The sequence below is a fragment of the Erithacus rubecula genome (genome assembly GCF_903797595.1).
Source record: "Erithacus rubecula genome assembly, chromosome: 3".
NCBI lineage: Eukaryota > Metazoa > Chordata > Aves > Passeriformes > Muscicapidae > Erithacus > Erithacus rubecula.
The window spans coordinates 29,761,862-29,774,413 of NC_136689.1; the positions used below are offsets into that span (position 1 = coordinate 29,761,862).

The 12,552-nt window shown below is 37.0% G+C and overlaps 1 protein-coding gene across 12 annotated transcripts in view; it reads right to left on the reverse strand.

Moving 5' to 3' along the window:
• The window catches only part of HDAC9 (histone deacetylase 9), a 452,666-nt gene that overhangs the window by 180,466 nt on the left and 259,648 nt on the right, over nt 1–12,552 (reverse strand). For 7 of the 12 annotated variants that reach the window (XM_079302270.1, XM_079302269.1, XM_079302266.1 and 4 more), the window contains one exon: nt 5,602–5,871. In XM_079302270.1, coding sequence (XP_079158396.1) covers nt 5,602–5,871 — 270 coding nt within the window. Of the gene's footprint in view, nt 1–4,839; nt 5,872–12,552 lie in introns of those variants that run through there. The other 5 variants (XM_079302264.1, XM_079302263.1, XM_079302273.1 and 2 more) reach the window with 1 other exon arrangement.

Here is a 12,552-nt window from a genome sequence, read left to right on the forward strand (position 1 = left end):
TTAATAGATTTGAGGCTTTCTAAAAGGAAAGGAAGATCATTTTCCCATCCAACTGGAGATGGGAAAGGACAGTTACTTGGGAAAGAATAATTATTTGCAATTATTCACATTATTATGCACTTCCATGTAGAATTAGCATACAAAAAAGAATTATTCTTCCTGTAACACAGATTTTAAAGACCACAGTTAGAAACTTGATAGAAATGAACAATTCCTTAAGAAGGCTGACAACAAGCAGGCTAAATATTCAGAGGCTTCCCTGCATGTTGATAAATGAACATTTTTCACAACACAAATCCAGCTACACAGCACTCCACCTCCTTGCTCCATCTACACTGTGTTTGATCCCAGAAATCACAGAGCCAGCTTGTGTGGTGTAGGAGTTATATTGAGACTGCACTCACAGACTTGAGGAAGGGCAGGAAGGTGCAAGGTTAGTGTCTCTTACTGGCTGCAAAGTTAAAGGAAACAGCTAAGGCAGCCTACAAAAAAAAAAAGAGAATAATTGAACTAAGACTGCAGTGGCAATCTAATTTAGGAGGGAGGAGAGGGGAGGGCAGGTTTGTTTATAAGTCTGACATTGTTGAAAACTTACATTTCCATTTATCCTGCCCTTCACAGCACTTCTCAAGGCTAAAAAATCTGTAACCATCCTGGAAGGATCAAGTGTATAGAGGGATACTTTTAACATCATATTCTCCAAAACATCTCCCTCATATTTCAGGACTATGTACCATTAAAGTCAACACAGTTACTTCAAGCCAGCTATGTAAAATAAAGTAAAACAAATGCAACAAAGCTTCCACAATCAAAACATCTTATTCAGTTAATCAAGGCACTGGATCCCTTACAAATCAGCATCTGGTGTGTCAAAGCAACTCTAGTGACCAAAGCCCCCATGATCACAGCAAATCACATTGCTGAATGATTTCAGGTTACTAAGGGACTCCTCTCAATCTCAGCTGCTGCTTAGTAATCCCTGGCTGGCTGAAGCAGGTGTGTGTGCCCACAGGTAGCCAGGGAGGTTGTCCTGTACAGGCTAGATGAGCTATGGGGCCACAAGCAAAACAAGCAGAAGTGTGACACTTGAGCTCAGCAAATGGGGGCCAGAAACTGGGACATGCCTAAAGGATGCACCTTCCCAGTCCTGTGTGTGTGTGTGTGAGTGAGAGCATGGCTGAGGAACCCAGATTTTCCACTGGCTATGCAGCTTCAGCTAATCCTATTTTTTACATTTAAATCTTAATCCAAGTTAGGCTGAATTAGAAGAGAAAAATACAAAACAAGAAAAGAACAAATGAAAAGCACAAAGCCTATCAAATAGAGCAGTAAAATTCCACAAACATAACTTGTATTATTGCTCTAGCCCAGAGAAGATAATTTCATCCAGGATGCTCTTCTTGTGTTTGCCTAACCAGTAATTCAGCAGATGGTGTTCTAAACTATATTCTTCCACCACGAAATGAGGTACAGAAACTCCATTACCACCCAGTTGATGGGAACTGCATAAGGAAATCAGAAACTAAACAAATAAATGAAAATCAAACAAACATTTCTTAAGTGGATAAGTAGGACATGCTGCTAGCAGGACAGAATACAATAAGGAAATTAATTTGGCTTAGCTAATTTTGGCTGCAAATTGTAAAGTGTTCATAAGGGGGAGAAGTAAGTAAACATTTTTAGATTGCTGCTTGGAGACAATTGTTTATAGATTTTTACCTCAGAATTCCAGTGAAGATAAAAACAGGGTATAGTTGGCTTAAGTAACATGGAGCAAGTCTAAGTGATCTTGATGATGATGAAGATGGAATGAAGATAGTGCACAAATGAGTGGTAGTGTCTGAAGTGCTTGTGCTTCACTGAGGCATTCAGATTTTAATCCTATTTTGTTAATACCAGAAGATGACAAAAGGGCTAATGTTGCAGAATCTACATTCCAGTAATGTGTATCTGAGTATGTAAATATTATGAAGGATTTTCCTTCATTTATTAGCAATTACTTCTAAATTGTCAACTATACTGGCTTTATTTCTTGTACAACAGGACAGAGTAAACACTAAAAAAAAATTTTAAAAAGAGACGCACATCATCCTGGGAAGAAATAAGGCATGTGAATTGCATTGTATTATGTTTATTTTCTTCATTATGGGTGCTTTGACACATGGTAAACAATTTAGAAAAAAATCTAGGTGCAGTCTCCAATACAGGAATGTTGTAAATTGAAAACATTTATGGCTGCTCTTCTAATTCTAACACAGGTATTTAAACAAAAGGTTGCTAAATAAAATCCCTGTTATGAAAGTATTATTTACTTAAAGACATATAATTCTAAATACAGTACAATGTTATACTGTTAATGCTGGTTTTAAGTTTTCCTCAGTAAACACTTGACCTTTTATCTGTTTTGGGGGGTTATATTACTGATGAAACATTATGCTGCTGCTATACATAGCAGTGAAAATAATTGAATTTGATTTACAGAACTATTTATTCTTATGTACTTATGTTGTTGAAACATAGATTTTATTTTAGTTAAAGTTATGCCAGAATCAAAACTGCATAAAGCATTTGGAAATAAAATGAACAGTTGTAAGAACTACAATGCAATAGCTTTCTGAACTCTTTTGGCAGTAATAATTCATGCACTGTAGCAAAAGGGATTGTTATGCAGAAGAAGTTCTCTCTCTGTGGATCCTAAGCAAAGTTCAGGAAATGGCACAAAGATATTTAACCTCTTTATGGATGTCCTCAATATTGTGACTTCACTGTCTCATGCAATTGTTTTAAAGTCTGCCAAGTTCATGGATTGCTTCTCTCTCAGCATATTTATGGGTGGACTTTAGTTTTGCAAAGCTCTGGATGAATACCAAAGTTGTCAGAACAAGCACATTTTCAGATAAGAGGTCTAGGCAGGTTTTAGAAGTGTCATGTAAATTATTACATTATTATTACAGTTCATCTGAATTTTGGATAATTAGAAGCTGAGGAGCTGGGATTTGCTTTTACCTTTCCTATATGGTATGATCATGTGTTCAAGACAGATGCCATGATGGGAAAATGAGCATGCATCAATACTATTCCACATTCACTAAAACTTATAATGGCTGATGTAGGATAAAACAAGAGACCAAAAAGAAAGACTTTGTGTAATTATTGTAAGAATAGTGTAATAAAAAACCTTGTTTGTTCCTGAAAGTTTAAATTGTTTCAACAATGTGTAGCAAACATATTTGATTGTACAAAGCAAAAAACACCACTAAGTTACCAAAGTTACACAAAGTCAAATATCTGGAAGGGGATCTTTTAAAAAAAAACTTTATTTGAGAAAGGAAGAGACTTATATCAGAAGGCAAAAAAAGGGAACATACAAACAGAATATATTTACAACACAAAACGAGATCACCTCTAAGGGTGTAAATTATAATAAATACAGTAGATTTAAAATGTAAGAGACAATAATCAATTAGAAATGTGATTGTTTAAACCCAGTTTTCCTTTTCACTGGTTCCAGGTAGTTTCTCTTATTTTGATTTTATCCAAATTTGAGAGATTCTAAAATTAAAGTACACTAATATATTGGGGTTTCTCACCTGAATGACATTATAAAAATATCTTTTGTCTTCTGTGAATACACATCTTTGAAGTGATGTTGTACAAAACTCTTCTCAATTGCAAATTTCTCCCCAAATGTATTTTAAAAGATGCACTATCCCTTTTTGGATGAAGCTGAAGTCAGATTTCAAAGAAAATTAAAAATATACAGAATGGGAAACACATATAATTTCATTTTAACAGTCTTCACTTTTTCAATGTAAATGTAATTTTTTTCATGCAGGATGGAGAAAGATTTCTGCTCAAATATGAAGCACACATAAAAATCACCTGTGTATTTCTAAATTAAATCTTTTTCTATCTATTGAGGTCTTTTATGTTAACAACAACTATTTAGTCCTTTGTTTGGAGACCTTCTAGGAAAAAAGGATAATGTATCTTTAGAAGTTGCAACATTTTAGAAGAGATTGAATAGTATTAGAACATAATGTAAACAACACATGCTAATAACATATTTTAGAACAATTTCTACATTTGGCAAAACAACTATCTCTTTTGAAACCGGATACTGCACCTTAAAATACCTCAGCTTTAGAAATATAAATATTTTTAATAGAAAAAAAACCTGACAAGGAGTCCAGGTCAGTTTGGGATTATCCATATTAAAGGGGATCTTAATACAATGAATCTTTAACTAGCTTAACAAAAGTAAACCTATAAAACAAGGTAAACATATCAAAAGGGAATATGAAGGAAATGTTTCACTGGAAAGCTTCCTTAACAATTTCCCTACTCGCTTTGTTATTTTCTTTGACAATAAATCAATTCATAGAGTGCCTTTAAAAACAGAGGGAGCGCTGCCCCGTCCCCCCTGCCCTGCATTCCTCAGCACATGAATCACTTGGGCTTCCTGTTTCCACAAGGCATTTCCTGCCCCCCCTCCCAAAATCACTTTTCTGCAGGAGAACAGCAGGGACCTGACAAAGCACTGACTTAAATAAACAGGCCCTGCACTGCAGCCAGCCCTGCTCTGGCTGTGAGCGATGGGCTGGGATGCAGCTCGGGGCTGCACACACGACTGCGCCTCAGCCCTGACCAAAGTGCCCTGACAAGATCAACCTGCCTCTTGCCAAGGTGCCATTTCAGGCACAGTTGTTATTTCAGGATTTGTCCATGAGACTCCCTGGTAAAGGTTATGAGATATTGTACAATTAGTCTTCATTTTAAAAAGCAAACAAACAAGTGATTGGATATCAGATGATAACGTTAACAGTTCTGTGCTTTCCGTGCAATGTCCTAACAACTGACTGGAACCTAAAGCTGCATTTTGCTTCTCACCAGTACTTGCATCTGCTGCATTTAAGGACGTCTCTACAGACCTTATCATCAAATAAAACAGAATGAAAAATTAACCAAGCAGTGCAAAAAAAGAAAACAATGCAATTTTAAAACAGTGCCTTGCCTTGCCTCTTTATAACCACCTTGTACTTTTCTCTCTAAATTAAAATTTTATACATCAGCCTGAGACCACCAAGATAGCAGTCAGTACCTGTCTACTGGGGAAAAGAATACCCTAATGTTAACAGTGTTCAAGACTACAGTATGATACAATATATACAGACAGCTGAGAGCAGAAGTCAGAGGATTCAAAATCAGAAGAATGTTTCATCAATCAGGTCTGGAAACTAATTCCATCAATTGCTGATCTCAACAGGCTAGGTGATACGAGTTCTGTTTCACTAGGACTATGCAATGTAAGGTCATTCTGGGCTAATACAGTGACTATCAGCTATTACTCAAAGATTTATGTAGAATAATTGATTGCAACAGATATTTTCTCAATTAGTGGCCATAAGGATGAGCTTCACTATGTTTTCAAGTGTACATACAGCACTTCTGCATTTGTTAAATTCTTTGAACAGTAAATCAGGATTTGCTAGCTCAGTGAATCAAAACACAATTGCTTATCAAAGCCTAGAAAACGCATGTGATGTTCATTCAGATAATAACCTTAATTACAAATCCTGGAGCTAGATCTTTGCCTATTACCTGTTGCATAAAAGCAGCTTGCTCCCCAGATTCCATTTGCTGGGTTTGAACATCCTCATCACTGTCCAGTGGCTCCTCTTTGACTTTCACAGCCCCCACCTGCTGTCCTATTCTGTCATCCACACCAGCACTGCTGCTCTCAGCCCTAATGCTGGCACTGCCGGCGGGAGCTCGCTCTTCCTGCATCGAGTGATCCCCGTGAAGCTCTTCCTCAGCTTCCTCCAGGTGACTGCCAGGCTGCTTGAGCTGCTCAATGGACTTGGAGAGCATCTGCAAAGAGAAGAGGGGAACAAGCATTAACTCCTTACACTGCTGCCAAACATCATGAAATACCAGATCTGTATGGGTGAAATTAAAGTGTCCACAGCAAACCCACGTAGCCACGCACCATCAAAATGTTGATGTATCCAGGAAAAAGAACAAAAGTCCCTGAGCAAAAGGTCACTTTTTATTCTGCAGCAGAAAATACCACATTTATAGATAATGAAAAACATGACACATCTGTTACAACTAGTAAACTAAAAAAATTAATCTTCCTTCATCTTCAAACACGAATGCAGAAACACCATCTTACAGTTAATTACTCACAACACAAAATAGTAGAGCAACACATATAAGACGTAAGCAAACTAATAATCTCATTAATATTTTTTTATAAGCAAATCAGAGAATTTTCAAACAAATATCTCTATCAATTAAAGCATGAAGGCACTGAAACCCAACAAAGGAGAAGTGACAAGCTGGTGCCAGTCCTCTATCCCGTGGTACAAGGAGATCTGCTCATGACTGGATGTACTACAGCCTTTGTGGTGCATCACACAGGTATCTCAATGATGACATAACACAGCTCCCCAGCCAGCACCAGCTCTGGCCCAGTAACTGCTTTTGTACAGCTGTGCAGAAGTGCCAGATGCCTGAGCATTGCAATCATGTGCACTGTGTGTTTTGCTGTTCAACATAAGCCAGTGCACTCCAAAATGCTCCAAATGTCGTGCAAAAACCTAAACTGAAAAAAAAATCCCTACTTTGTTGAAAGAGGCACAAATCAGACTTGTGACAAAGAAATTGCAGTAATTATCATTTATTCAGCTGGCATACTCAATTTCAAGCAAATACTGTTTTGTATCATCTAAGTCAAATACTCTGAGAGGGAAAAAACACCTTTTGCCTTTATCCTTACATACTTTCCTCATCCCATCTGTCTCTCCCCAACCATCAATCATGTCTTTCAAACAGAGTTTTAGCTAGTGTTACATACTCAATTGTTGAGTATATGAATGGCTTCAAAAAGTCTGGTTTTGTCACAAACCATGGACCATCCAGTTTCATTCATACACAATGCATACAGAAAAATGATGGGTTATCATGTAAACTGTGATCAAGAAACTGCAGCTGGGTTTAGGAAATCCCATGAAGTCAACAAGGAGAGTTGAAAGATCAATTTATACATTTCCACTTGATGCTCTGATGCATATGCCTCACATCAGTGGAGAAGCAAATTCCTCAGAGGAATCCTGTCTGGCTACTGTGACAGCAAACCTTCATTTTTGAGGTGTTATGAGAGTTTAGTGGCTTATTAAAATGAAACAAATAAAAAATCCTTCTTCTTTACTCTAGTAACTGGCAAATCACAACGTGAGTGTCCTGCATGCTGCAGGTGGCATGCCCTAAACTGGGCAATCCTCACACTTCAGATAATGGGGAGAGCCTCCTTTCATTACACAGTATCTGAAAAATTTCTCAGAGCAAACTTATGAATTTTTTCCAGTTGTTTCTCAGTGGATGACACTGACCAAGAAAGTACTAAAGCTAACTAGATATAATCAGCTCAGGTACACTCCTTTCACTTATTATTATTATCATTATTATTACTGTTATTATTACCATTATTGTTAATTAGTTAACTATTTGTGGGGAGCCTTCCCTACTCCTCAAGCAGGAAATAAAAGGCAGGTAAGGCAGCATGGCTGTCTGCAAGTGAGCAAACACAAGCTGGAACATCTGTGTGACAGATAATCATATAAACTACAAGAATCACTGAGGCTGATCCATCTGTAAACCATTCCCTGTGCCAGTTGCTTGACACCAGGTGGGCTTTTCTGCAGGGGAAGCCAAGAGAAAACGAGTGCATGCCCACAGCAAAGTTAGGACATATTTAGCTCATTACTGGGCTCCTTTCTTTTGTACTTTTTCACTTTTATGTCAGGCTCTTTCTTCTTTACACTTCTGTATGGGGACAGATCTGCTGCTGAGCTTTCTGAGGAAACACATGGTGGACTGCAGTATAGAATCTATACATGGATCACCATCAGACACTTCTTGCATGCAACTAGTGAAGAGAACAAGCACACAGGGAGATACAGAGACTTAGAGTGGGATTTGTGTGCATTTCAATTTACAGTGTTCCTGTTTTGGAGCCTTGTCCCATGCTGTGGAACTCAGCAGGTGATTTGCTCCAGATCTCAGCAACAGGGGGAGATAAGCAAATTAAATTTTCTAAAACTCTGTGAAATGAAAGTCTCTATATATTTACTCAATAGGGTTTAAAAAGTGCCTTCTTTACTGCAAAATTTCATTAAAAGCATCCTTCCCACTGTGATTTTAACGTAGCCTCAGGCAAGGGGCTAAGAGGCACTACAGTCATGTCTTCTCATGGGATGGAGCATGATCAAATTGCATGGATGAGGGGGTACACGACCCAAAATCTCCAAATCCCTTCTACTGCTCAGACTGCTAAGCCACAGCTGGCTGCTTGCTCTGTGGCACCACGATGCTTTCATATTTGTTGAAGTTTTTTTTTTAGACAGCTTGCCCCCATCCTATTCCAGTAATTATACTAATGGCATTACTGGACATTTCTCCTAAGTTGGAAACATCTCATTTTAAATTCTATCTCCTAGTGGTAGTCCTGTATGGAGACACATGAAAATAGCAGTTTAGAGTCTGTATTTCCATCTTCTCCATCTAAAGATGGGTTACACAGCAGAAAATGTTCTGAATTAAACACTTCTCAGGTCCTTTCATTGTACAGCTGGATACTTCTGCTCACATTTAATGTTCAAACTTTTCGCTTTAAACCCCCACTTACATTTTTTTTTCTGACTTTCTCTGTAGCTACATGGAGGACTTTCTCCTAATTTTAATGCATCTGTTTTTATTTTGAAAAAGTGATTGCATAATCTGAATTTTACTGGGATGTTGAAAAATAATAACGAAGCCATAATTTATTTCCCTAATAAATTAGGGGTTGCACATATTGGTTATATTTCACCAGTATACTTTACTGCTATCACACATTCCATTTCAAGTGGTCACTAAAAAAATGTCTTCATGCTAATGTAACCTATATATTTTTTGCTTTTATCTTCAGGAAATTAAGCTATGAGGGATATGCATGAGTCAAAGTAAATAGTATCAGCAGGAGAGGAAGTATTTACAGATATCAACTCCATTGTATAACTGCAAGAGTCCAATCAAAGAAAAAGACAGCAAACATATCCTAATCTGCTTGGCTGTACAGAAAAACAGAAGACTAAATAATATGAACACTGCAATAGACCATTTTATAAGTCCTTCAGCTGCATGCCTGTCACTTTCTCCTTTGAAATTATATGCTCTTATAAATAGCAGTGTTTTAAGCAGGATATCTTTCCAAAGAGACAAAATCACAAAGTCCTGTAACAGCCAACCAACACATTTCCATCCTCAATTAATTGTAAATTTTAAATACATGGCAGTCATTTCTAAGAACTCATGTATATTCTTACTAAACACTTTTTTCCCCTTCTCCCCTACAGCAGATTACCAGCTACGTGTTGTACATACACTGTACTGAAAACAACTTGGCACCTGTTGTACCTGTTACTCATGCAGTAAAACATTTCTAAGGGATGCATTCATCTTTCAAAATAATTCTTCTGCATTATGGCTTAAACATTAGTTATCATCAAAGGAGAAAATGTTCTGGGCATTTTCCTGTTCCAAACAGACAAGAGTTCCTTTAGTTTTGCCAAAATAATCCCCTGCTATTAGCAATATTTGAAGGAGCATCTCTCACCTACAGAAGATGCTGGTCAGATTTGAAAGCTGAAAAGCCGAAACCTCAGGCTAAAATGTTTAATGAAGCTAGATTGAGTTAGTATTGCTGAACCTGGTCTCCCACATTCCATTAAATTCATTCAGAGAAGTGAATGATTAATCTGGGGTTAACTGTATCTTTTCAATATTTCTACTGGCCATAAATAGTAGTTCAATTTTTTCATCAACATAAATTTCTGTATAAATTTCTTATTTTTTATTGAGATATTGGCAAAATTAGAACAAACGAATATTTTTCCTACATATATTTTTACCTCACAGGCTTTCCTGGTCACCAATTCCCTAAACAGAGATGCTTCAAACCAACTGACATCCTAGAATGAAAACTGAAATTCAGGCATTTCTTTTATAAGCCTTAACATTATCCATATACCTCCCATACTTTAAAGCACAATACCAACTGCCCCATTATTTTACCCTTTACTTCCCCAATACAGAGAATTTTACCATTGAAAATTGCAAAAATGCTATGAATACACAACTTAAGAACACAAATAGAGTTCCTGCGTTGATCAAATAAAATTTTGGCCCCAGCAAAGACTTCAGCTTCAGTAGAGGCAGGTCTTATTCATCATGCATGCAAAAATAACTTCTAAAGACAGATGGTTTTGTTCAGTACTCTTCACATTATGATTTCTGAGATTTTCTTTAACACAGACTTCTGCTAGGAGTATTGCATTTAGATTAGTTAAACCAAAATCCTTGTTTTTTCTGCAAGTGGCTGGGTCAAAGCTTTCTATTTACAGATATACACAATAATATCAAGATTTTAAGTTTTTTTATTGTGGCAGTGGTCTTTTGGTATCCAATTGCACTAATTTTTACTGGGAGTTTTTGGACTTTTGTCTCCCTTTATTGAGCAGAATGAAGATCTGCAATGGTGATCAAAGGGTGTTATGAGGAAATAAGCTGTCATTTGGACAGAAGTATATTAAAGCTGACAATGGCAAAGCTGGTCTTCCCTAAGACAAGCTGAGTTCAGGTTACTTCACATTCATTATTAATTCTGGGACAAGGGTTTATATCTACTTTTGGAGGAGATGTCAACATTTGCAGAATGTTTTCAGAAGGTCAGTGTAGTAGATCCCACAGGTATAAATGTCAGACTTCAGGGGAGACATATACCATTTCCCACATCAAAAGCCAGGCATCTGACAGCTGACCAGAAATAATCCATAGGGGATCTCCTCTTTGCTAGTAAGGACAGAGGCACACCTTTTGGCAATGATTTGTTTCTTTTCAAAATGTAAATGATCCAGGGGAATCCTTTACCTCTGACCTATGTTAGATTTTGCTTGTTGTCACCCTTACAGCAGCACTGACTTAAAAGAAAAATAAAATCTTTTAATATTAGATAAATACAAGAACAATGGGGTGAAGAAAAAGTGGTTCTCTTCCTCTATTTGTTGTTACAACTTTAAGTCAGCCAAAAAGATCAGTCCAAAATCAGTTATCAGGGAGTGCTAACACATGCCCCATCATCTTAGCTCAGGACAAGCACTCAAACTGTGGGTTCAGTTGAATACTAAAGACTTAAGTACTTGAAGATTAAACATAAGAAAGAAAATGTGAAGGGAAATAGAAAACAAAAAAGAAGATATTAATTTGCTCTAAGATTTTGATCAACTAGCATTTCACAGTTTTGACAGTTTAAAATGGTTCTGGTCTTTTATTACCAAAACTTTTAGGGTTCTTGAGTATTCCTTTTTAAATGAAACCTATGCATTTTCCATGACTGAAAAGACAGGAATTACATCTCTCTGCAGATTTCATTATGCAGCCCACTAACTGATGAGTAATGGACAGAACAACAGAAAAAACACAAGTTCACGTGTTCACTTGATACATGCCCAAACTTATCCTAAGAAATAAAATATTTGGTTGTTTTCCTACGTGGTCTAAAGTATCTACTGTTTAAAGTTTCAAATAACTATAACTCTGCTTAGCAGAGTTTGATTGCAAAGCTGTGCAGATTATGTAATGAAAAAAATAGCTTCAACTGTGAACAGAAGCATTTTTAAAGGCTGAACAAAGTATATTCTACCACTCTGGCAGAGTTCAAGAACCTTATGTAGCCCAGGAGTTAAATCAGAACTTCTAGCTAAAAGGTTAAAGAAGATAGCTTTAAATTCACCATTTAAAAGCTACTTCATGATTTGATCTCTTTTTCACTATCCTGTCTATTGGCTACCCTTAAATTCCAGATTATAAAAATCAGGTTGTCTAAGTACATAAGGAAGCCCCCTGGTTTTCTGTGTCCTTGCAGAGGACAGATACATGATTAGAGCACTGACATTTTTCAGTACTACTTTTCAAAATGGTTCTTCTGAGAACGGAGAAGAGACTGGATGCTGCAAATTGTAAAGTCTAATCATCATTTCATCCTCAGAAAACCCACTGCCTCTCTGGCTGAAACATGATCTCATTCCTCCTCAGGCATTTGCTGCTCTTAGGAGTTACTGTGCTGCTGAAGAAGCCTGGTTGCTCTGGGAGTAGGAGTAAAGCAGACTGAGAAACTCTTGGGGCAAAAGTAGGTTATGGAGGTTCAAGGCAAATAGAGGCCCTAGGACAGACTCAAATTTCCACTCTGCATATGTGTATAGCCTAGTGTACAGAATAAATGCTAGATTCACCAGTTTTGTGTCTTCATCACAAAGAACCATGTGAGAATGAAGGCATATTTCAAGTATGAAAGAAAATTATTCTCATTAGCATGTATTTTCACTGCAGTTCAACTGAAAAAAAAAAATGTTACTGAAATAAACATTATGGCAAACCAACTCCAATCTTTTTCCTTCCTTATCCCATCTATCTCTGGTAAGATGCAGTGCATTCTTAGTCCTATGTGACTAG